The sequence below is a fragment of the Aspergillus steynii genome, assembly GCF_002849105.1.
Source record: "Aspergillus steynii IBT 23096 chromosome Unknown P170scaffold_2, whole genome shotgun sequence".
NCBI lineage: Eukaryota > Fungi > Ascomycota > Eurotiomycetes > Eurotiales > Aspergillaceae > Aspergillus > Aspergillus steynii.
In genome coordinates this window covers 4605045-4628809 of record NW_020194399.1, presented here as the reverse complement: position 1 = coordinate 4628809, position 23765 = coordinate 4605045, and the positions used below count along the sequence as shown (strand labels likewise).

The window sequence follows — 23765 nt, the reverse complement described above, 5'->3', positions numbered from 1 at the left end:
AAGAGAGCAGGGCCTGGGATCAAGGATTCAAATGGCGAACGGTCCTCTCTGGGATAGATGGAATGGTCTTTGTTTTTCCTGGTTTCCCCGAGCCGGAGATGGTCCAGAAGTTTTGCTGGTGGGCCTGACTAGGAGAGAGGGGGGGCGTTTGGTACGCCTAGTTGGGGGGCAGTAGCAGTTCCGTGGTAGCTCCGTTTGCAGAGGCCACGACGCGATGATTTGAATACAGACCGAAAAGAAGGCGATGGAAGATTGAAGGAATAGGGGATGAGATCGAGACAGAAGAGGAGGAGAGAAGAGGGAATGAGAGGAGCGACGAGAGAGTGGTGAATGGAGGGTGTTGACCGCCAGGCAAAACAAAAAGGGAAGAAAAAGAAAAAAAAAAAAAGAAAAAAAAAAAAAAAAAAAAAAAAAGGCCCGTGACCAGTCTTGTTGGAGGGTGCAAACGGAGGAGTGCTAACAGTCGAACAGTCGAAGTCTGACCAGCTGCTCTAAAGATACTCCGCGCAACCAAACAGCTTTGCGTTACGGTCCGCCTCACTTTTTCTCTGGGCGGATCCACGTGGCCCCGCCTGCTACCACAAGAAACACTGCGCTCCCCAGCCTTGTCTGGATGCTCTGGAGTCAATCCTAACATGTACTTCAGTCTTCTCAGATGTCATCCGGAGGCACATTCTCATTCTCATTCTTCGTGGCGAATTCTGACAGGCCCTGTCACGTGGAGTCACCTGCCCCTTGCCGGAGGTTCTTTCGTCATTCCCCCTTCTTGCGATAAAGTACCTTTCTCTCTCTTGATGCTCCATCAAGGCTCTACAGAAGCTTCATCAAGAATCCCTCGGAGCGAATCTTATCTGCACTGTCCTTGGATTTTATCTCCTTGAATAGATCATATCTCTTTCAATTCACTTGATCAATTTGATAAGCGTTTGATACTAACGTCGTCGACTTATGGCCCCTAGTTCATCGCAAGGCACAATCAGTATCCATTATGTCTTCGTTGATAATATCAGAGAAAGCATAATTCTTGCTGGTTTTACTTTACCAGGAAACTCAATCAAGAATTATTGCCGTTAACTCTCGGTTTCAGATCCCACACGCCAATTGCGTCTTCGCAGTTCACCGCACAAATCATCCCTACGTCCTTGTTTCTTCCGGTTTCAAACTGCTCGAGGACGGAATATGCAAGAATCCATTCTATCCAAGTTGCATCAACCAAATATACCGATGTGCTATTGGTTCTGAATCATGCCTGAACCAAAGATCACATCAGTTTCACGTCGGGCCGATATACTCGGGACGGCTTCCGCCGTGGCCATGGAGTCATACTTACGGAGTATATCGCCGAACCGCTTTTTGACGTAGAAATTACATCCTTTAATAAATTTAGCCCTTTCCCCTCTCTCTGTGGCTTTTTGAACTACCTACTATCTGCTATCTGTCGCTACCATGTCTTCTACATTGGTGGAACACGCTCTCCTGCCTGGCCATGAGCGCATGGTCAAAGTCACCCTTGGCCCCTGTCTTTTCGTTTTTAGAGGTGACATGCATTGTCCCTGCTCTTCCGGCTCTCTAGTGACCCAAGAGCATTCTTTTGCCGCCGGAGGAATATGTGACGACTGCGGTCATCTTCTCTCCCGGCATCGACATTATGGTTTTAGCCCCCAAGGCCATTGATGAAAGGTGATTGAACTAATTATCAGCAGCCGAATCTCCGCCGGAACTTCCTCAGTCTTTACCCCAGGATATTTCGCCTCGATCCGACACAGTCAGGAAGCTTGCCGCGTTGCTGGACAGAAAGCGAGTGGTACACATTAGAGGAACCCCATCTTCCGGAAAGACAACGCTTGCGCGTCTTCTTGAGTTCTATTACGCTGAACAGGGGCAGTCGGTGAAGCTCATTACGGGCTGGAGGCACAACCCTGACCTTCCCACCCAACAGAATCAACGCCAACCGGAGGAAAGCCGTCTTTTTGAGATCGAGAACCTTCTGCACACTAATACCGTCTTCATTATCGACGAGGCCCAAGAATCATTTGCAGATCATGCGCTATGGCTAGGTCCCATAAAATCCCAAAGTGGTGCTTCTGGGGGTGCAAAAATATGCCTGCTCTCGTCCTATGGGAGTCCTACCAGCGGATCGCCTGTTTTTCCTGATGCGCAAGCCCCCCTGTATCTGGAACCTTCGCAGCGTGTATCCATTGCTGAGCAATCAGACCCGGAGTCCTCGGGGATCTGCCTTTTTTACAATGAAGAAGAATTCGAAGACGCAGTGAATAGACTCTGCTCCCGTCCAGACACATCTTTGGACATGGATTCATCGGCGCGCGCTTACCTGTACACCATGACAAAAGGGCATCCCGGCGCCGTTGAGGCACTGGTTTCATACGTCTTCAGGGTATGTATTGACCAAGATACAGGTTAGGGCATGCATTAAACACGTTGGTTTGCAGAACTATGAGCAAGCATTAAAGAATGGTGCGATGCGAACCGTGACAAAGGAACTCATTAGTCAATCATTATACGACGAATCTCGAGTCTTCAGAGGCCTCCGGAAAAATGCTGTCTTCGCATCGTTTCCCTTGTCAAAGTTTCTCACAGCGCAGGCGGTCAAGGTACTCCGCAAGGTGTTAGAAGATGGTAGTGTGCCATTCAATCTTCAAGACGACGGCCTCCGGCTCTGTTACGAGAAAGGATGGTTGCACTTGGACCTCGCCAGGACCTCGGCCTCGGAGGATCTCAAGATGATATGTTTCCTCCCTACCAGACTACACATGAAGTAATGCTGCACCCAAGTGCCAGGATCCGACAACGAACACACCTTGTTAACGTGATCGACCAACAGATTCGTGGAATACACCCTGCACGTATCCCAACTGGAGCCCTTCCCATTTGGCCGGTTCCCCTGCCTCGCCGACCTCTGCGAAGCCATCCTCAAATGCTTCTCGCGCTCCCGTCTCCTCTCAACCCCCGATACCTCCCATCTCCCCAGCAAGTTCATCCGCCCTCCCGAGACCCCCTTCCAGGACGAATGGTACCGCTGCTTCTCTTCCCTCGTCGGCCACGCAGTGGGCATCTCAAGCAAGTGGTCCCGCGTCGGCAACGAACGCGTCGACTTCCGCATTATCGCGCCGGCATGGGGCGTCGAGCTGCTCCGCGACGGTGATCAGATCCACAGCGTGTGCGCTCGCTTCCAGCAACACGGTCTCTATCGCCCCTTGATCGAGGAGGGGAAGATGACCGACTGGCTTATCCTGGACTGCAGGCAGTCTGTTCCGCAGAAGTATCGTACGTTGGATCTACTGACTCATTCCAATATTCGTCCGCGTGGGAAAGTTTTAAAGTCTCATAGAACCCAAAGCTGATGTTTCTCGCTAGATATACCCGGCACGAAGCTCTGGCGAGTCATCTTCAAGGAAGACTATACTTCAGCGTATGTCCTGGATAGCGAAAATGCGTTGGTCGTGCCAGAATTTGCGCTGTTGGATTGAGCGTTGAGCGTTCCCTGTCCCTGTTTCTTTAGAAACAGACGGTAAGTACAAGATTGGAATCATTATGTTGCCCATTTACCTGAACCAAAAATGGATTATGATCCTTAAGCGACTTGCTAATAAATAATCAAATTAAACTTCTCTTCGTTGAGGTCGAGAAATACTCAATACAATTAACTCAAATAAATATCTATATACAGACGAAAAGGGACCTGTCCCAAAACCGAATCGACTTGCTTTTCTGGTCTCCTTTTGTACAGGACATAAGAGTAGGACACGGGGTTAAGGTCAAGGAAGTAAAGCTGAGGATGTAGAGCTGAGCGGTGGAATCGGAACCAGAAGCAACTCTATTCAACAGAGAGAGTAGGATATAGTTGAAAAACGATTGGCGAAAGAAAGACTAAGCAGACGGAATTCCACTTATGTCATGAAGTACTTGGGACCTTCGCCACCCTGGGGTGTTTGCCAGTTGATATCCTGCGTGGGCACCTTGATGTCGCAGGTCTTGCAGTGGATGCAGCTATTATGTGTTAGTATCGATCAGAACAAGGGGTAGAGAAGGGGGGAAGAGGGAAGTGGAACTTACTTCTGGGCATTGATTTGGAAACGAACGCCGTGTTCCTTGCTGGGATCCTCGACGTATTCGTACACTCCGGCAGGGCAGAACCGGTTCTCGATACCCTTGTACTGCGGCCACGCGACATCCTTGTGCTTGTCCCAGTCTTCGACCTGCAGGTGCACGGGCTGGTCTTCCTCGTGGTTGGTGCCGGTGCGGCTGACGCTGGTGAGGATGTCAAAGCTGAGGACGCCGTCCGGCTTGGGGTATTCGATCTTCTCGCATGCCGAGGCCTGCTTCGTGGCCGCGGCGTCGGTGCTGTGGTGCTTCAGGGTCCAGGGCGTTCGGCCCTTGAAAAGGTAGGCCTCCAGACCGGAGTAGATGACGCCGCCGTAGAGGCCGAGAGGGGTGCCGAAGGAAGGTCGCATGTTGCGGACTTCGCGCAGCTCTTTCCAGATCGACGACTCCCGGAGAGCCTTCTCGTAGTCGAATAGGAAGACCGTTCCCTCGCTAGAGCTCTGCAGCGCCGAGAATGTCGATTCGGCGGCCAGCATACCGGATTTCATGGCCGTGTGCGTGCCCTTGATCTTGGGGACGTTGAGGAATCCCGCCGTGTCGCCGATGAGCGCGCCTCCAGGGAAGGCGCATTTCGGGATGGACTGGAAGCCACCCTCGTTCAGAGCACGGGCTCCGTAAGAGATACACTTGCCGCCCTCCAGGACATCCTTGAAAAGAGGGTGGTGCTTGAGCTTCTGGAACTCACCATACGGGGAAAGCCAAGGGTTGGGATAATCCAGGCCAACCACCAGACCAAGAGTGACCATGTTGTCACCAAAGTGGTACATGAAAGCACCGCCGTAGGTATCCGTGGGAAGTGGGTAACCCAAGGAATGCACGATCTCTCCGGAGTTGAACTTCTCGGGCTGGATTTCCCAGACTTCCTTCAACCCGATGCCGTACGTTTGTGGCTGGCTGTCCCGGCGCAGGTCATATTTCTTGGTGACCTGCTTGGTCAAGCTGCCATGACAGCCCTCGGCAAGAAGGGTGACGCGAGCATGAAACGCCATGCCTCGCTCGAAGGTGTCCTTCGCCTGACCATCTCGGCCAATACCTAGGTCGTTGGTCGCCACTCCAAGCACGGCGCCATCGGTTCCGTAGACGATTTCGCTAGCGGCAAATCCGGGGTAGATTTCCACGCCCAACTCCTCCGCTCGCTCCCCCAGCCATTTGGTCAACTCGTTCAAGCTAACGATATAGTTGCCGTGGTTGTTCATCTGCGGCGGCATCGGGATGGGAATCGAGGAGTTCTGGGTCAAGAAGCGCATCTTCTCTTCCTTGGCCGGCGTCACGCCCTCGAACCGTGACGGGTTGTCCTCCGATAGCCAGTCGGGTAGCAGCTCGTTGAGCGCAGTCGGTTCAAAGACATTGCCCGATAAGATGTGCGCGCCAATTTCGCCAGCCTTCTCCAGCAAGATCACACGAAATTCCTCATTGCCCGCTTCGTTGGCAAGCTGTTTTAGTCGAATGGCAGCGGCAAGACCGGCGGGGCCTAAATTCCATGAAAAGCAGATGGTCAGCGATGACAAGAACCGGGACCCCGTGAGATGCAATGAGAAGATGAAGCCTTACCACCACCGACAATGCAAACGTCCACTTCGTCCGACTCTCTCTCCACCGACCGGGGATCAAATTGGCCATTTTCGTTGGCGAGCTTCAGCGACTGCGAAAAGGCACGAATGGGTGTGCGACCCGGGGCGAAAAGCGCGGCGCGACGGGAGGCTCTGCGTCCAGAGATGGAAAGCGAAGGATTCGAGCTCCTCGCCGAGTTCGGAGCAGTGGAAAAGGAGGAGTAGGCCCGCGAGAGGCGCGAGGGCGCAGGTCGCAGTTCACGCCTCAAAAGAGGCAGCATGGCTCCCTTAGAGGCCATGGGGCAAAACGGGGGGGGAACAAAGACGGAGAGAGGAGAGTGGGGTATAGAGTCGAGCTCCTATTATACAGGCATCGGCATGACAGACGATCACGAACCCGGCAGAGCGCAGCGTGGAGAGGAAGCAAGCGAAGTAATAAATGCGGGATCAACTTCGATGCAAAAAGGTGACTAAGCCGGCGGGCGGTGGCCCGAGGTAACGACAGCCAATGGGAAGGGGGGCAATTGGGAATCACTCATCCCTCCGCCGCCCGTGATCCGTTGGAAACCGAATCCTAAGGTATCCTCCGCAGGTAACCCATCGAGCCCTGGAGGCATACAGCCTATTCCCCCGTCGTAGCCTTTCGCCCGTCCTACGTCACTCCTACGAGGGTTCTCGACGTTCATCCCGGTCGCTGATCGACCAGCTGGTTTCGGCAGGCCTTCCAGAACCCCCAACGTAGCAAATGTCCCATCGACGCAAAGTAAAACCCCGAATCATGAGCAAACCACATGCGCGGGATGATATCATCACCTCCGGCTATCTTAGCACCGGACTCTGGCATAATAGATAGCGTTCGGATAGAAAGGGAACGGCCTCGTTTGGCCCGCGGGAACAGAGCGGATGGCAAAAAGGCCAAACGTCCCGACGGATACCGAGACGCCCGGGGCGGTCAGGTATGCTGGATACCGCCGAGGGCAGGTAAAATACCAGGCCCGTGATGCAAGTCGATTACGTACGCCCTCAAACACAGCGCTCGGCGCATTTACGGGGTTCGATGCCTCTTCTTGTCGGCGGAGTGTACGAGTCAACTTGTCATATTTACTATTTTTACCCCCGTCTCCATTCCCGTCAAACATCACATCGCAAAGTCGGTGGATCACAGGCTGCCTGCGATCTGGGGGAAACGCCGCGGGCGCCACCATGGCCGACAGCGCCTACGGGGATCCAATCATGGACGCGACTCCTTTTCTGATCCATCGGTCGGCGACAAGCTTTTCGCGTTTGGGGGTGGAGGGTGAAATCGACGTGTAGCGCGGACTAACGGAGAACAGGGAGTACAGGTCGCGGGTGGGATTTTCGCACTGGACTGGTAGATTTCCTCGTCGACTATTTATATCCTAGGATCATTGCGTTCATTGCGTTCATCCGGCGACTGGTCGGAGAGAAACAGGATTAAGCTATCGCGTGGAGCTGACATCGCGATGATGAAATCTATATGGGCGTCGCGTCGATGAGTGGCTGAAAGAGGAAAGGAAATAGGCACAACAAAAGAGCGAAAGAGAACAAAGGACCGGGAGCGCGAAAGGCCAGCTTGTTTTGTTCGGGGACGGGCGCTAAAGCAGCGAGGACGGCGCCCGGGAACAGCGTGATTGGAGCAGACGGAATGCATAGACTCGGCGGTGGGTCCGCCTATCAGTAGCAGGAGCGACGCGGACTGGACGCCAGACGAGTGGCTGCAACCATGGCGCTGACCGGAAAAAAAGGCAAGGGGGCAACAGCCAACCAGCGCGCGTGGACGGCGGTGGGGCTCCCAGAACAATGTGCGCGCAGTGGGGCGTGCGATCAGCGAACCAGGAGGGAGTCAAGGGCGCTTGCTGGGGGGGCGGGCAGGAAGGGTTGGCCACCCAAGAGCCGCTAGTGGACGACTAGCTCAGACCCAACCAGCCAAACCCATGGATGGAGGCGACCGCCCATCGCTGCTTTTGCCGCCGCCGCCAGGCCCAGCCCCCCCTGACGCCAGCACTCCCGGGCGCCGTGACTCAGCCTATATAAAGGCCCAACCTCCCACTTTCCTGACCTTGTTGGAATTTTTGATCTGGTCTTGGCACCGCCCGGAAACGCCATACAGTTGTCTTCTTCCCGCCCATACCTCCCTCCCCTCTCTCTCTCTCGCGCGCGATCACATCGCAGAGCTTGGCTTCCTTTTTTTGTTAATATTCTATTTTCAAAAAAAGGCCCTCTCTGCTTTTGTTCGTCTGACAACAAGGATTTTTTTCCTTTCCGGGAAGCACTCTTAGGCACACTCGTCTCCCAAGAAGACCATCGCCGGGGCGGAACAACATTTCCCCCGCTCCAACAACGTTTCATCCGTTGAAACCAGGAAGTTTGCAACTGCATCTTCGCCGCTCTCTCTCGAGTCCTTTGACTCTCAAGTCCCCAAAGCAGATAGACCCTTTTCCCAAAAAGGAAAAGCCCCAAAAAAAGTTTGATTGTTTTGTCCAAAAAAAATTCCAGCGCATCCATTTGTCTTCACTCTCTCTTCAACTTGCGCCTGTCCTTTTGCCATCTGTCCATAGCTGTCGTCTCCTGTTGCCTTTCGAGTTAAATCTCCCGGGAAAACACTTCACTGTGCTTTTTCTGGTCTCTGGTCCTGTTCACCCTCACTGTCTTGTTCAGAACCTTGCCCAACCTGACCTTGAGTTCGGTTCTGCTTCATCGCTCTTCGGGACCCTCCCGTTGTTGAACAGAAAGGCAGCTTTGCTGTAGGGGAGACATTGACTTGTCCATCTCCCACAAAGGGTATGTTGTCATCTCTCTTTCTTGAAATCCCCAAGAAAAAAAATCTTGCACCAGGCGGTCTGAACTTTTCTTTTCTGCCTCTCCACACCGCCGTGGCGACTTCTTTGTCGCAGTTGCTGCAGGCAACTTGGACCTCGTCGGGAAAACTCTGCCCATCACCTGAATCTCTGTCATCACTACGCTGCTCCACTACTACATCACTCCACATCGCTTGATGTTTGCCTCGTCGCTGTCTGGTGTGTCTACTGGCTTTGACTAATCTCTCTGTCCTTGGTACACAGACTGCCCTCTCTAAGAGCTCGCTCTATCTATTCAGTCTTGGCTGGTCTACAGCTCGAGTATTTCTGACTCACGTCACGATGGATTCTCTCACAACCCATCCCTCCAACGCGCAGCAGGCCCGGGCCTTCACTTCTCCTGCCTCGCTCTCCTTCCCCGGTGGCGCCGGCGATCTGACTCCGCCCTCCGATAAAGATGGGAACATGGCCGTGGGTGCTCAGGGTGCGAACGGGAACGTGAACGGTCAGCAGCCCGGAGCGAATGCCGTTAATGGCAACGGGGTGACGCCCGCGACTCCGGCTGCTACTCCGGCTGCGAATGCGCCGGGGAGTGGCATTGTGCCAACGCTGCAGTGAGTATACTCTTGCTGTCTCTTCTGGTTCACCAGAATACTGAACATGTCTCTTTAAGAAACATTGTCGCTACCGTCAACCTTGACTGTCGTTTGGATCTGAAAACCATTGCGCTCCACGCAAGAAATGCGGAGTACAACCCAAAGGTATTATCTTCCACACCTCCCTGAGCCTCTTCTATCAGGGTACAGTGTGGCTGAACTGGTTTCTTTTCTTTCTCTTAGCGTTTCGCAGCCGTGATCATGCGTATTCGGGAACCGAAAACTACCGCTCTTATCTTCGCCTCGGGCAAGATGGTTGTGACTGGTGCCAAGTCGGAAGATGACTCCAAGCTGGCCTCCAGAAAATACGCGCGTATCATTCAGAAGCTTGGTTTCAACGCCAAGTTCACGGATTTCAAAATCCAGAACATTGTCGGCTCTTGCGACATCAAGTTCCCCATCCGTCTGGAAGGTTTGGCTAGTCGCCATCACAACTTCAGTTCTTACGAACCTGAGTTGTTCCCTGGTCTGATCTACCGTATGATGAAGCCCAAGATCGTGCTCCTGATCTTCGTCAGCGGGAAGATTGTCTTGACTGGTGCCAAGGTCCGTGAAGAGATCTACCAGGCGTTTGAACTGATCTACCCCGTGCTTTCAGGTACAGTACTCCGTCTTACCCTAGTTTCCCCCCGAAATAGTTGCTAACTGGCCGTCTTAGATTTCCGCAAGGTCTAAACCTACTGAGCGGTCTGAAAATGGGGAGGTCATTCTACCAATACTTCACCTCTTCTCACTTGTATTAACATCTTCTTTTCGTCTTTTTGTTTCTTTTTGCCCTTTTAATCACTTTGCGCGGCATGTATTACGAGCAAGGCACGACGCTTCAACCGTTGTCGACTGCCTGAATTCTCGAACTCTCGCCCCCCTTACACATGACGATTTTTGATGCTAGCATTTGTACGGCGTTATAGCGATTCGGATTGCTTACTCTTTTTCTTGTTTCAACAAACTTCTAAAGTGTCTACAATTAGATAGTCGCACACCCGCAGTTTCAAAGGGGGCGGTACTGTGCGCTGGTCGATGGTTGCCTCCTTCTAATTACTTTTTTGATTCTGCTTTTTCTTGATTATTTACTCACCTGCTCGTCAGGTTCCGGGGACGATTGATGGGTCAGAAGGGAAAAAATTACTCGAGTTGTCTTTTTTTTTTTTTTTTTTTTTAGAGATCGGACATGCAAACGAGATTGATGGGATCATGGTTCCGAGACCTTTTTTCATTTGCTGATTCCCCAAGGGCCGTCTGCTCTTCTTGCTCCGTTGCTATTCCGAGTTGCTGGTTGTCTAGCAGATAATAATGGAACGAAATATGCAGACATTTTCTGATCCTGTAGACCCATAACTCGTAGCTAATACATGTTTCCTTTCGGTAGGTAAGCTGTAGATTGAGCTTCAGCTGCCTGGTTATGCAGGCACGCAACGGGACGTTCCTAGCGTTTTGCTTGCTCCGTCCGAGCCTTCCTTGCTTTGCTTGTATGTAATCCAAAGTCGCCTGCAGAGAGCGAGCGGATGATTTTCATAAGGTATACAGGTGGATATTACACTGTCGCTATATCCCTTACTGATTAATGATTTTATAGTATCCGTAAGATTGGATCTATGTATATACAGACTTCGGTCTATCTACAATTCTACCTACCACTGCGATCTATACGCGCTCTATGCACACTTTTAAGGTATAAAATCCAGTTCAACAGGCGCGGTCTATAATGCACTCGTTCGCTGCTCCTTCTGCGTCTTTGCCAGCTCCTCCCGCAGCAGCAGTCCCTTCGGTCCTGAACGACTTCCGTCCTCGGCGCCTTGCAGCATCTGCGGATCGATGGCTTCCGGCCAGGCCCAGAGATTTTGCAGCTCGGGCTCCAGGCGGCCTTCGAGGGCGTCAACGATCTTGTCGCCGATCACGGGGAAGAATTTGTAGCCGTGGCCGCTGCCACCGGTGGCGAGGAAGAGTCCGGACTGGTCGGGGTGGTAGGTCACGATGAAGTCGCCGTTGGGGCTGTGTTGGTTTCGATTAGTGGGTTGGAGGGGTTGGAAGAGGTTTGATGTTGGATTTTTCGAGGAGAGAATGACTTACGTATCAGTGTACCAGCATACTCGGGTGGTGGTGAAGGGTCGCTCTCCGAACGTGGGAAGGAGCTGCTTCAGAGCAAAGCGGAAGGCGTCCTGGCCCTCGCGCGGAACTGGGACACCGCTCTCTGGCAGACTCACGTCCATGGTGGCTGTTCCCTGGCTTCCTGGAACGGGCACTGTTGTTGGGTTCTGGTAGCCATAGGCATGGCGAGCGATCTTGAGCAGGTTATTCCGCGGCGGAATGATGAACATGCCCGTGCTGAAGTTGAGGATGGTGGGCATGTTCTCCAGGAGCTTCTGTTCCTCGTCGGAGATGCGCATGTATGCGATTGCCTGTCCGGTTGCCACGGCTCGGCCGCGGAGATCAACCAGCTTCGACGTCCATGCACCGGTGGCCAGGATCACCAGATCCGCCGTTATCGAGGTCCCATCCGCCAAGGTCACGCCAGTCACTTTATTCGGTGTGGCCGAGTCGGCATACTGCAGGCTCTGAACGTTTCCCGTCTGGAAGTTGACCTTGCCTGCCTCGTCTAGTTTCTTCTTTGCGTAACGCACGGTGGCTTCGGCGTCAGACCAGCCCGAGCCCCAATTGACGTAGCCTCCGGCGACGTTGAGCGACTCGCCGTAGGCTGGCGCGGCCCGCAGAACGTCCTTTTTTGCGGGCAGGAACTCGACCAAATTCCCTTCCAGCTCCTTAACATTGTGGTAGCTTTTGATCGTATATTCCTTGCCTTGCGCATTGCCGTCTGGGTAGACCAGCAGCAGGCCATTCTGGGTGTAGCGGTCCTCGCGGCCCCATTCCGTGTTGCGCCAGCTTTCGATGGCGGTGGCAGCCAGTTTCACGTATGCAGGGTTCGAGTAGTCGGCGCGCACGATGCGCGAGCTGTCGACCGAAGATCCTTCCGGGTTGGGGATTGTAGGAGACGCCTCGAGCAGGGTGACTTGGCTAGCGGGGTGTCGGCGAGACAAGGCGAGGGCCGTGGACACTGAAGGGGTGCGAACGATTGTCAATCAGGGTCTGATGTAGGTATGTTTTATGGCGAAGTATCTCGAGGTTAAGCGCCGGGCGAGAAGATCCACGGGGTGCCATGTTTGGCCATCGCTTGTCTTGTCTTCAAGAGGATCGATCACTCACATCCGAAGACCCCTCCACCGACAATCAATATCTTGGGTGGGAGAGCCATTGTGCGGGATACCGAGGGCTGTCGGGCCTAGAAAATCGATGAAAGTCGACCAATTAGGCCAGGAACAAGATACCAAGAGGGGCGGAGGGTGAAGCAAGAGGAAAGGTTAGAAGAGAGAAAGAAGGAGAGGGGAACTTCCCCAGGATGGCCTGATAAGACTCGTGACTTTTCCCCGGAACCCGATGCGCCTTGCCCTTCTTGGCTTTCCGATCTTCGGCCCCGACGGTCGTTTTGATATCGCTCCATCCGATGACTTACGCGAGTTTATGACATTGCGCTCCTATCACTCGTCTCCCCAGCCATGAGCGCATCCCGAGCTGGACGCGCCGCCTTGAAAAGGGCCAAGGCGCCTATCACCGGTGCTCCAAGGACAGGCGGAAAGATCCCCGTCGAAAGGCCAGGGTCAGTATCCAGTATCTTCTCAGGGACGCCGCATGGGCAGCAGTCTTCCTGTTCGATACTGCAATTCAACTCCTGCATAGTCAAGCTTTTTGTCTACTCTTATCTAACATGTTAGCAGTCCAAAGACCCCGGGGGCGTCCTCGCTGCCGAATCGGGCCAACCCCCATCTGTTAAATCTCAAACCAGATGATGAAACCCGAATGTCGCCCCGAGTTATGACTGCTTTAGGCGTCGGCGTCCTAGGAATAAGTGCCTACTGTGGTTACCTGTTTGCATCCTACAAACGAGAGGTGGCCCAGTCACAGTCTCTGGACATCCCCAGGGACGTGTCGGACCGATACAACCACACTGCCGGCACATTCGACGCCGACGTTGAAATGTCTGAAAAGCTCATGCGCATGGGAAGCAAGCGAAAGAGCCTGGTGCAGCGAGCACGTGGAGACGTCTTGGAGGTCAGCTGTGGTACCGGTCGGAATCTCGAATACTACAAGCTCGGCGAGAAAAGAGGTCTCGATGAGAAGGATCGCGTCGGAATGCGAGGCTGTCGCTCGGTGACGTTCGTCGATCTCAGTCCCCAGATGGTGGACATTACACGACAGAAATTCGCCAAACTTCACCCGGCCTTCCAAGATGTGGTTTTCCGCGCGCAAGACGCAGCGGATGTCCCGCCCCCTCCGACCCAGGGGAAGCCCGCATATTACGATACCGTCGTACAGACGATGGGATTATGTTCGATGCCGGACCCTGTCGGCACCCTGCGGCATTTGGGGACCATCGTCGAGCCGCGGAAGGGGGAGATCTTGCTATTGGAACACGGTCGGTCGCATTATGACTGGCTCAATCGGGTCCTGGACAACCTGGCTCCTGCCCACGCGGACCGACATGGATGTTGGTGGAACCGGGATATTGGCCAGATTGTCCGCGAGAGCGGACTGGAGGTGGTCGAGGAGCAGCGGTGGCATTTTGGGACTACGTGGAAATACGTGCTGAGGCCGGCAACGAACTCGTAGAGACGCGAGGGGTGTATACTAGATTTGTATTATTTTTTATTTATGAGGGATGTCGTTGGTGTACCTGTATATCCCCCGTCAACGGTTTGATCATTGTACCATAGCCAGAATAGACTCATGCATGCTTGCGAACATCTAACGTACATTTAATCGTTTATCCACATTGGCTTCCCTCTATTGTGGTATGACGTCGCGTGTTTCTCGGGCTCCGCCAAGTCGTTCTCGAAGCAGGCAACATCGCCGGCGAGACCCATCTGGTCGGTGTAGATCGAGGCGATTCCGGTCGAGGAGGATGAGGTCAGGATGGCGTTGTGTGCATGCGGGGTTTCTCCATCGGTGCACCTCGCGATATACTGCAATAACGGACGGTACATGTATGCAGGGTATAATATATCATCGATGTATATATGTATGTGCGCATATGTACGTGCCTGGGCCTGGCCCCCGAACTCACGCAAGAAATTCAAATATTTACTTTCTACAGGTACATACACATATACATATACATATATCGAGGTCGGAGATAAAATACCATCCAATGCGATGCGGCGAAGATGCAGGATGGGGTCCGTTGATCTTGATGTGTGGGCTGGTTCCAGCGTTTACTGCGGGAGTGTAAACCGATATTGTTGAAGTATTGAAGTATAATGGATTCTTTTCTTTGCATCATCGCTGGTCATCCATGGTTGAGTCTTCTTATTGTCACACAGAGCTTTGCTCTATTGTCATCGCAACTCAATTCTATTTTGGGGAAATCCTCCGCGGGTTGCGAGCGCTGAGATTCTACTAAGAACTAGTCGATAACACTGCCGGGGTGGACTGGGCTGCTATTCGCGGATCGCAGGAAGGTTATATATCCATGACATCTCCATCAGTCAATCAACACATTCGATCATCATTATGACCAGTCGCTTTCTACCGTGTCCAGGGACGGCGGCAAAATCTGCGCGAATCGACACATTGGGAAGCATGCAAGTACGTGTCCTCCATGCATGTGCTATATCCCCCGGTGGTGGGGAGGTTTACACGTACAGCGTCTCCAGCCGTACATCCTCCTACAGTATACCTACTCTGTGCTCTGTACGCTGTCCGCCGTCCGCTGTAGGACTCCGCGAGACCTGCCGAACCCGAGCAGGATTGGTCCATCCCTGTTCATCACGTCCATCAATCATCGATCGATCTATCCATCCCATTTCGTTTGTAGATACTCCCGTGGCCGGGCAACGAAAGACAGGGATGGATGAATGAATGGAATGATTCCTCGCCCTGGCCATCCATTCCCATCGTGTCTGAGCCCGTGAGAGGTTGACGATGATCCCTTGCGGTATGGGTGATACATCACATCGCGCCTGCAGGAAAGATGACGGGGAGGCAGTTCTCGTACTTGCGACGCAGGACGACGACCCAACAAACACACGCAGTACGTCGCCAGGACGTGTCCCACTGAGCCGAAGCTCCGGGCGGCCAGTCGACAATCGCAACTCGCAAGCCGCGCGAGAGTGGCGAGTTCCCTTTCTCTTTGTCCATTTTTCGTTTGGATTTTCTGTTTTTTTTATTTTTCTGCTCCATTAGTGGAGGGGGCTAAGGCTAGCGTCTCCTCTGGTCCATCCGATTGGATTCTCTTCCAATCTTCTAGACGACTCGGCATTTACCCCACTAACATGCCCACCATTGGCTGGCATGGCTCAAACGGCGACGCTAGGAAGGATTTTCCCTGGAACCGCTTTTTCGCCAGTGGGGTGCGGCCTCCCTCCCTCATTGGCCCGGTTTTGTGTTTGGTTCCATTTCTCCTCTGGGATGGTGCATGAGGGTTGCATAGTGCAGCACTAGCGTGGGTCTTTGATTGGGAATCTTTCCTTTTTTTTTTTTTTTCTTCCTGCCCTTTTTCGCGTTTGATTTGTTTGGGCGGGTTGCCCGTTGCTGTTGGCTCCTGGATTCTTCGATAGATACGAGTCCCTGTACGGAGTACGCAGGAGCAAGTACTCCGGAGTAGAGAGGTCAACATGTCACCCCCGTTGGCTCGCAGGTCCCATGGATGGGATGTCAGCCCAGCCCGGTTTCGATGGACTTGCCCGACTGGGATGCAGCCTTCCTGGGATCAAGTCGCCCGAGTGGGAGCTTATTTTTGATTTTGGCGGTTTGAATTTTTCATGTTTTTGTCCTGGTCTAGGACTGAAGCATGCACCCCTCCGTGGTAGTACTCAATCAATACTCCGTCGGGATGCGCAGTAAACATCCCGTCCTCCGGTAGTAGGGTTTCGAACCAACAGCGACAACATGTCGGTGAGCAAGACTGCGTCGAATCCAATCTAATTAGGGTGAAGGTCAGAGCACCGACTGAGCAGCGTAGCGCCGTGCTAAATGAAATCGGATTGTATACCTAACTGCTCCGGGTTTGTTTGTTGCGATCCGTCGAAAACAACAACAACAGTTTCGACGCAGCAACCATCACCGCTGCAGGAAGCAGTTACCCGTCGGGCCTGGTCGGCCCTTAGCTGAGGCCGGTCCCACGGCGCGTACTCCATGTCTCCATACATTCATCGGAGCCCATGCAGAACCTCAGGATCTTGCGCCGTGTCGCCCTCTCCCTGCTACCAATCAGATCCCGGACTATTCCCGACTGGTCGTCATAGACACATGGCTCCGCTCCACCGTACTTTTTGCCCCTTTGGCTGCATTTTGCAGACGGGCAGCTGAAGTTAACGGAGCCCCCGTCCACCTACAAGACCTGGAGCAGTCTCGATGTGCATACAGACCACCGAGCGCAGGAGTCGATAGAGTCGCGATCGAATGCGCCCGGGGAGGATTTTCAAAGCGGTGTAGAAGAAGGAGGGGTAAGAATCACTGACTAACTGCACGTCCTTCGTAGATCAGGAAATTCAAAGGCGGGAGAATAAAATAATAATAATAATAATAATATTTTCTTCCCTCCCTCCCTCTGGAATGCCGGAAAAAGAAGGGCAGAAAAAAAAAGTGAAAAAAAAAGAGGAAACGCCCCAGTCATCGGCAAAGACCAATCATTGCCACCGTAAAGCACCCGCCCTCCAGACCCAGAAAAAAAAAAGATTCATTTCATTTCAGAAAAAAAAAAAAAAAAAAAGGAAGTCAATCCACAGCAACGACGATTCCTCAGGCTACTTTTCCTACAGCCCCATTCTTGCCCTCTTGTTGTTATTCATTACGCTTCTCATAATTATCATTACTATTCTTTTCTGATCACCGTTTCCTCCTTCCTATGGTTCTGACGATTGTGCTCCATTCGGACTGGCCAACGAACTCCGCCGTGATTACCCCCGTTCCTCGTCCTTCCGGCATTCTGAGCATCATTGCCCTCTCCTAAACCCTCCTTCTCTTGCTTCCTCCCTCGCCTCCCCCGTCATCACTCTCTTTACTCCCCCCGTTCTCGTCTCATCCCCTCCTGTCTTATTATTGTTCCTATTATCTTCTTGATCCTTTGTTGTTGTCATTTATTGTTCCTGTCATATTACTTCCCTGTTGGTGCTGTGTGATTTCATTGCTTTCTGCCTGGTTGTCTGGTTAGGTTGCCTGCTATTGATCCCTACTACTATTATTACCGTACTACCTAGAACGTTACTCCTATTATTCCCGCCTGTATTCTACCTGCTTTATCGGCCATTCCACCTCTTGATTTCAACCCCCTTCTGTTCTACCACGTCTCCTCTTATCCCCTTCTTTCGCTATGCCTTATAATACCCGTCGCAAGTCGTTGTCACTACCGTCGCTGGGTATTCACCTGCCTAATTCCTCCCGCCGTTCTCCGTCCGCCTCAAAACCGCCACACGCGACCGACGACCAGCCGCATCCCACCAAAAAGGTAAAGAGGTCGCACGACTCGACTTCGCAGTCGCCAGAGCCCTCTTTGGCCTCGAGCGCGACCTCGTCCAGTCTCAAGCATCAGTTGTCGGGCGGCCGCTCGTCCGGCCGACGCGGCACCCTCGAGCAGACGCCACCCCCGTCGCCTCTCGACGGCAGCGTCGCGCCCAAGATCGATACGGAGGGGATCAATGATGATATCGTCGTCGCCGTCATCGAGCAGCTGGAGAAAACGGGCAACCGTCCGCACCTGGTCAAGGAGCTTGCTGCCGTTCTCGTCACTCTGAATGACAACGTCGCGAAGTACGTTTCTCTCCCCGACCCCCCGGCCTCCGATAGCCAATTGCTAACATTTGCTGGCCACAGCTCCGCGAACCCTGCTGCTCTGTTGTCGTCGCGGTTGAGTACGTATATGAAGCGTCCTTGGACGGCCCTGGCGCCCTGTCCGATCGCCAAAGAACTCATTCCGATCCACCCTCGGAAAGTGTACTATTACCTGACGACGTTACCTCGCCAGCCGCTTCCCGAGAACTCGGATGATATCGTTGTGCCCGGCCTCGAAGGGAAACAGAGCACGCCCAGTGTTACCAGCGCGGATCTTGATGAGGAGGACGCGTTGGCCCGGGAGCGATCGCGCATGAGCCCCAGCCCTGAGGTGGACCTGTCTCCCCCAGACTTTGAAACAGAGCACATCGATCTGGATGGTCGCGCCGACTCTACAAGTTCCTCAAGACATAGCCCGGACTTTCCCGATCATCCTCACCAAGCGCGCTTGTTGCATTCGAATCGTGCTGCTTCCCCGCCACTAGAGGGTGACGAGAAGGAGTTCACCTTGACTGCCAGCGCTGTTCGCGAGCGGGCCTCGGAGCAGAGAGCCGGTCGGAACGAGTCTTCCAAGGGCGGGTTCTCTGCGTTGACCGAAGGCTTGAACGGGTTGGACGATGGAAGCATGAGCATCGTGGGGACACCCATGGACGACGGTCCGCTTTCTTCCATCAGCGGAGACCAAATGTCGGACAGTCCTGATGCCGACTACTTCTCCCACGGAGGCATCCAGGGACAACATTCGCTCCGGGAACAATTACAACAGCAAGATTCCGACGAGGCGGCCGTGGTTGCGCTCTTCGGAACGTCACCCTCCCCGTCGCTTACGTCCGTCGCCTCGTCCCTCTCGTCTGGCACGAGTGTGGTCTCCGACGACGGGCTGGATTCCGAGGTGCGCACAGATGTCGTCGGCACTGCACCTCAGATTAGCCTCCCCGAGGATCCCGAGGTGGCGCCCGTCTCGACCCTCAAACGATCCATCGACATGCTGAACAGCGAACTGCCCGACCTCGACATGAAAATGTCGGATCTAGCCGAGCAGGACAGCAAGTTGTCGTTGGGAGCCCGCGACATGATGAAAGCAGACATCGAGATGACCTTCGACGATTCGTGGAAGGAACTGCAAAATCCCGAGACGGTCGGAGTTCATGAGCTGGACGAAATGTTCGGCGAAATTTGAGCACTGCTTGACTCGTCCGGAGAACTTCCGTGGTCTCGACATGCCGGTGGCAGTTCGCGGCCGCTTGAAGTTTGAATTTCTCTCCACTCATCCTTTCATCGACTTTTCTCCATTTACCGCCGCGTGCTACAAGCGTGGCTTGTACTCTTGTGTCTCTCTACCATCATATCACCACCTTATCTTTTAATCTTGTACAGTGCGATCTATCTAATGCCCGCCTTTGGTTTCTTTTTATCGCATGGCTCCATTCTGTTGTGGGACCAAGCTGGATTCAACCATGTATATATACTTTTTTCCGTCTTTTTTTTTTTTCACTTTTGCCACGTTGTTCATCTCTCGTTCACGTTAAAAATATCCCCTGGATGGCTTGGATATGGATTGTGTTTTGCTTTTTTCTTTTGACTATTTTTACGTTTCAAAATATCCTCTCAATGTCTTTTCCAGGCAGAGTCTGGCGGGCGCGACAAAAAAAAAGGAAATTGGAAGCCGATGCCACAGTGATGACGCAGACGGTTGAAGCAATGGCTTCGAGGACGGAAGCGAGAAAGAAGATTGACTTGATGTTTTGATGCCTGTGTATGTATGTTTAGCGCATGAGGCTCTGATTATTATTTGATCGAAATCTTTGTTATTACATCATAAGCGCAGTACACCGTAGGGGCCAGAACCACGGCCGTGACCAGTGCCAAATGAGGACGCGTGGCAACGGGCGGTCGGCAGGAAGGATTATTCAATAATAAGAATGGCAAGAATGGCATTAAGGCTGAACCAGGGACCGGCGCAACTCCAAGGACGAGCCAGAAAGATCTCCAACGGGCTCCGTTCGCTGCCTGCAAGTGCCGGCTGGACCCCGTGATTGGCTCTCCCGTGGCTTCCGCCCGCTTTTCTGCGCTCTCGGCTTCTCCCTCCTTCTTCTGGCTTTCTCTCCCATCGTTCCATCTTCTTCCGCCGCCTCTTCGCCGCCTGTCTTTCCAGCACCCCAGAATCCCTTTCTATCGAGTCCGATTGAGTCTTATCGACCATCAGTAGCTGCGAGTCCGATTTGCAGCTCTTTCCGCACATGATGATCATCTCCCGGATGACACTCTCGTCAAGTATCGCACCCAACAACCTCTGAATCCGATCCCCGTCAACGGAGGCCTTCCAAGGAAGGTCTCGGACTTCGCAGAGGAACGAAAATACCGGAGCACTTCAGCATCCCCGGCGACAGAAATCGGACCTGAATTCAACATCGTTTGCGCATTGATCACTCCCGCCCTTTCCGACCGATATCAAAATCTCCGCGATACCCCACTACGTTTTGCCCCCCCTCTGTGGCGACCCTGCCGGATCACCCCTAAACAAACATGGAGGTGCCCTCGAATCTCCCCCACCCCGAGGACGGCCACGTCCAAGGCGAGATGGCCATCCGGCCTCGTGCAGAAGACGGCGATGGAGTCGTATCGACGTCGAACCCCCCAGCACTCCCGGGGACCTCATCGCAGGCCCCGCAGAAGCTGCAACTGGCTTCCCGTAGCAACCAATTGGGTAGAAAACAACTCATCTCCAACGCCAAAGTCGCCATCCCGCGACAGCGGACTACGTCGACGAACCCGCGATATCCTCGTCGTGTGCCTCTGGCGTGTGAGACTTGTAGGCAACGGAAGACAAAGTGCAGTGGCGACACCCCCGTTTGTCGCCAGTGCAGGGAATTGAGGGTCGAGTGTAAATATCCGGTGTCCTGGAGGGAACGTACGAAGGGGTATGTGCCATCATTCTGCTCAACGCCTTACTAATGAGTGTGCTGACCGACGGAATGTGCGCAGGCAATTGGATAAACTTGAGATCAAAACCCAGGAGTATGAAAACCTGTTGAAGGAAATCGGGAACATTGTCGATGGCCGGACCGCCGAGCGTATTAGGAACACACTGGATAAGGTGGGTATTACCGCTTGTTTTTACGACTGCTTTCGTGTCTGGGTTATCGCCCCCTTACTGGGCAGCTGGCTGACGTGTATAGTGGTCGGCGAGGGGCGATAGTACATCCAGCTCCCAGAGCAATTCGGTTACCCCCCAGGATGAAGACCAAGACCTGGATGATGTGAGCAGCGTGTCATCCATTGGGTCGTTGGAAGCGATCGACCGCGTGGAGGAAGACCTGAATCGAACGGCTAGTTCTAGGGCGACCGGCTATATGGGGAAAAACTCTGAGATCACTTGGATGCAGCGACTACGGAAGGAGGCAGAGCAACGATCTCGTCGGCAACCAGGGACGTTTGAAGCCGAGCACGACGGTGAATTTGCCTTGCACTCACTGAACTACCACCTGGATGATATGGATATCTCCATCCCGGGCCCCGTCCAGGCTTACTGGATGCCACCGCGACCGTTGGCAGACAAGCTGTTTGAAGATTACTTGGATACTATCCATCCGTTCTTCCCGATCATCAGTCGCTCGCTCTTCCGTACTCAATACAACATCTTTTATGATAGTGCTGCCCGACCCGGCGACAAATGGCTCGCCATTCTCAACATGATTTTTGCCATTGCCTCGAAGCACGCACATCTCACGCAGGCCCCGTGGCGTGGTCAAGAAAAAGATCATCTGGTGTATTTGACCCGTGCTCGCATTCTTAGCATGGATGGCAATACCCTCTTTAGTCACCCCGATCTCCAACAAGTTCAGGTCGAAGGCCTAGTCGCTTTCTACCTGCTGTCGACAGATCAGATAAACCGGTAAATGATCCCTTTCTCAACCCCCCGATCTGAAAGTGCTAGGTCTCCCTATCTTGGATCTTCACACTGACACCTCATGCAGAGCTTGGAGAATTGCGGCGTTGGCCGTTCGTTCATCCATTTCCCTCGGCCTCAATATGAAGAACACTAGCCCAGACACGGCGGGTATATCCAAAGAGGCACGCTACAAGGTTTGGTGGTGTCTTTACACCTTTGAACACATGCTTGGAATAATGACTGGCCGGGCCTCGTGCATCTCCGACGGGATTTGTACAACACCTCTACCCCTCCCCTTCGAAGAAAATGATTTACGGGATCCCATGGCGACAAAATTACTCGGGGATCTCACAATGAGACAGGAACATGTTGATGCAGCCCTGGCGAGCTCCTGTGTTCGACAAGTACCGCTTAATCCGCTTGGAGGAAGGGATGCTCGGCACACCGACAAGATCCGTGATTCCACTTGGCTAAGGAACCAGCCGCCTAGCAGGGCCCTGATTTTCCTCTACTACGTTGATCTTGCGGTCATTGTCCAGGAAATTGTTAACAGGGTTTATTCCCTCGATTCCACCATGGTTCCCTGGAGCCACATTGAGAACCGCATGGGGGAACTTCGATCCCGGGTCGACCTTTGGCACTCGAATCTGCCTGAAGCGTTCAATTTCGCGCGCTTTGCCCAGAAGGGCGATGAGGATATTGATGTGCTCCGTGGGAAACTTTTCCTAGCCTTCCACTTCTACAGCGCTCGAATCACTCTAGGCCGTCCATGCCTGTGTCGCCGCGACGCCCGGCAGAATGCACCCCATGAAAAGTCGACTTTCAGCCATGATATGGCGATTCTCACCCTCGAGTCAGCTCATCTGATGCTTGGGTTGATCCCCGACAGCCCCGATGCCCTTCGACTCTATCGGATCTGCCCCTGGTGGTGTATTTTGCACTACCTGATGCAGGCGGTGACGGTACTTCTTCTCGAGCTTTCCTTTGGCTGCATCCATATGCCGGATGACGAGGAGAGGATCCTCCTCGCCTCGAAAAAGGGGGTTAGGTGGCTTTTTTCTATGGCTCAATTTAGCTTGCCTTCGCGACGTGCGTGGGAACTTTGCAACGGCAACCTCCGGCGCATCGCCATGGGCATGAACTACGACTTGAGTGATATGCCTTCGTCTGACGACGAAACCGAACCCAGCCGGGAGTCCTTGAATACCGAAAAAGCTGAAGTCGGCCAGCATCCGGCTAACATGCCTTCTGTGCCACCGCTGAATGCAAATGCTCCTGCCCCTGTCTCGGGCGTGCCGGAACCAGCAGTCTCTGCCCCGCTCCAAGCCCCAGTGGGATACCCTCAGAATCAAGCCGATTCGATCGTGGACCCAAGAGTCCCTATGCTACCTTCGAACATGTCTTCCGGGGCGGACATCTACTTCCCGTACGATCCGATCAGCGGTGAATTTATCCGGTCTTTCTTTCCCGCCTCGAATGACGAAGAGTCGTGGCAAGAATAAGCGAGCTTCTTCTTCTTCATATCTTCAGATTCTCTTCTCTCTTTGATTCTCTTCTGGTCCATCTTTATTTATCCCGTTCTCCCGTGTTTGTATCGTGGTTGCCTCCCGTTTCTCGTTCCGCGATGTTTTATACCTTTGGGCAAATCTCGACACATTCCTTATTGCTTTGTTTTATTTATTTACTTCTATCATTATTTTTATTAGTATTATTTGCCATCATTCAAGGCGTTCTTGAATTATTTACCCCGGTGGATGGGCTTTTGGGCTGGGCTGGATTGGGTTTGGACATGATTTACAGACCTTTTTTCACTTACAGTGGATACAATGGCACAGGAGTTTTGATAAAAGTTCGGTTGGAACTTTTGTGTGTGATTTTTCTATGGTCCATTTTCCAGTTCACTATT

General features: G+C 53.1%; 7 protein-coding genes across 7 annotated transcripts; 5 read left to right on the top strand and 2 right to left on the bottom strand.

Moving 5' to 3' along the window:
• The first annotated feature begins 1042 nt into the window (after positions 1 to 1042).
• P170DRAFT_120976 (uncharacterized protein) lies at positions 1043 to 3632 on the top strand. The gene is made up of 5 exons (XM_024842359.1): positions 1043 to 1651; positions 1704 to 2395; positions 2451 to 2776; positions 2843 to 3285; positions 3376 to 3632. Exons 1-5 carry the CDS (start codon positions 1447 to 1449, stop codon positions 3486 to 3488), a joined length of 1779 nt encoding a protein of 592 aa, XP_024708318.1. The 5' UTR covers positions 1043 to 1446; the 3' UTR covers positions 3489 to 3632.
• Positions 3633 to 3908: 276 nt separating this feature from the next.
• Positions 3909 to 5971, bottom strand: P170DRAFT_423797 (electron-transferring-flavoprotein dehydrogenase; the record flags this gene model as incomplete). Its single annotated transcript, XM_024847529.1, has 3 exons — positions 3909 to 4008; positions 4075 to 5593; positions 5674 to 5971. 3 exons carry the CDS (start codon positions 5969 to 5971, stop codon positions 3909 to 3911), a joined length of 1917 nt encoding a protein of 638 aa, XP_024708317.1.
• Positions 5972 to 8833: 2862 nt separating this feature from the next.
• P170DRAFT_423796 (TBP family protein) lies at positions 8834 to 9822 on the top strand (the record flags this gene model as incomplete). The annotated part of the gene is made up of 4 exons (XM_024847528.1): positions 8834 to 9105; positions 9165 to 9252; positions 9331 to 9745; positions 9806 to 9822. The coding sequence occupies 4 exons, from the start codon at positions 8834 to 8836 to the stop codon at positions 9820 to 9822; spliced, it is 792 nt and encodes a 263-aa protein (XP_024708316.1).
• A 918-nt stretch (positions 9823 to 10740) lies between these two features.
• Positions 10741 to 12397, bottom strand: P170DRAFT_403749 (NAD(P)/FAD-dependent oxidoreductase; the record flags this gene model as incomplete). The annotated part of the gene is made up of 3 exons (XM_024846492.1): positions 10741 to 11139; positions 11218 to 12199; positions 12349 to 12397. 3 exons carry the CDS (start codon positions 12395 to 12397, stop codon positions 10848 to 10850), a joined length of 1323 nt encoding a protein of 440 aa, XP_024708315.1. The 3' UTR covers positions 10741 to 10847.
• Positions 12398 to 12627: 230 nt separating this feature from the next.
• Positions 12628 to 13930, top strand: P170DRAFT_434735 (class I SAM-dependent methyltransferase). Its single transcript, XM_024848782.1, has 2 exons — positions 12628 to 12799; positions 12918 to 13930. The coding sequence occupies exons 1-2, from the start codon at positions 12699 to 12701 to the stop codon at positions 13807 to 13809; spliced, it is 993 nt and encodes a 330-aa protein (XP_024708314.1). The 5' UTR covers positions 12628 to 12698; the 3' UTR covers positions 13810 to 13930.
• A 3579-nt stretch (positions 13931 to 17509) lies between these two features.
• On the top strand, positions 17510 to 19147 carry P170DRAFT_444864 (uncharacterized protein; the record flags this gene model as incomplete). Its single annotated transcript, XM_024850664.1, has 2 exons — positions 17510 to 17946; positions 18010 to 19147. 2 exons carry the CDS (start codon positions 17510 to 17512, stop codon positions 19145 to 19147), a joined length of 1575 nt encoding a protein of 524 aa, XP_024708313.1.
• A 1209-nt stretch (positions 19148 to 20356) lies between these two features.
• P170DRAFT_120467 (Zn(II)2Cys6 transcription factor) lies at positions 20357 to 23598 on the top strand. Its single transcript, XM_024842358.1, has 4 exons — positions 20357 to 20888; positions 20953 to 21064; positions 21147 to 21862; positions 21945 to 23598. The coding sequence occupies exons 1-4, from the start codon at positions 20494 to 20496 to the stop codon at positions 23359 to 23361; spliced, it is 2640 nt and encodes an 879-aa protein (XP_024708312.1). The 5' UTR covers positions 20357 to 20493; the 3' UTR covers positions 23362 to 23598.
• The last annotated feature ends 167 nt before the right edge of the window (positions 23599 to 23765 follow it).

What these genes read in the sequence shown, in the direction of transcription:
- P170DRAFT_120467 (XM_024842358.1), top strand. Translation starts at nt 20,494, where the DNA reads ATGGAGGTGCCCTCGAATCTCCCCCACCCCGAGGACGGCCACGTCCAA. An exon ending in TGGAGGGAACGTACGAAGGG is followed by an intron (nt 20,889 to 20,952) that starts GTATGTGCCATC and finishes GAATGTGCGCAG; the next exon opens with GCAATTGGATAAACTTGAGA. An exon ending in TTAGGAACACACTGGATAAG is followed by an intron (nt 21,065 to 21,146) that starts GTGGGTATTACC and finishes TGACGTGTATAG; the next exon opens with TGGTCGGCGAGGGGCGATAG.
- P170DRAFT_120976 (XM_024842359.1), top strand. Translation starts at nt 1,447, where the DNA reads ATGTCTTCTACATTGGTGGAACACGCTCTCCTGCCTGGCCATGAGCGC. An exon ending in CCTACCAGACTACACATGAA is followed by an intron (nt 2,777 to 2,842) that starts GTAATGCTGCAC and finishes ATCGACCAACAG; the next exon opens with ATTCGTGGAATACACCCTGC. An exon ending in GTCTGTTCCGCAGAAGTATC is followed by an intron (nt 3,286 to 3,375) that starts GTACGTTGGATC and finishes GTTTCTCGCTAG; the next exon opens with ATATACCCGGCACGAAGCTC.
- P170DRAFT_434735 (XM_024848782.1), top strand. Translation starts at nt 12,699, where the DNA reads ATGAGCGCATCCCGAGCTGGACGCGCCGCCTTGAAAAGGGCCAAGGCG. An exon ending in ATCCCCGTCGAAAGGCCAGG is followed by an intron (nt 12,800 to 12,917) that starts GTCAGTATCCAG and finishes ACATGTTAGCAG; the next exon opens with TCCAAAGACCCCGGGGGCGT.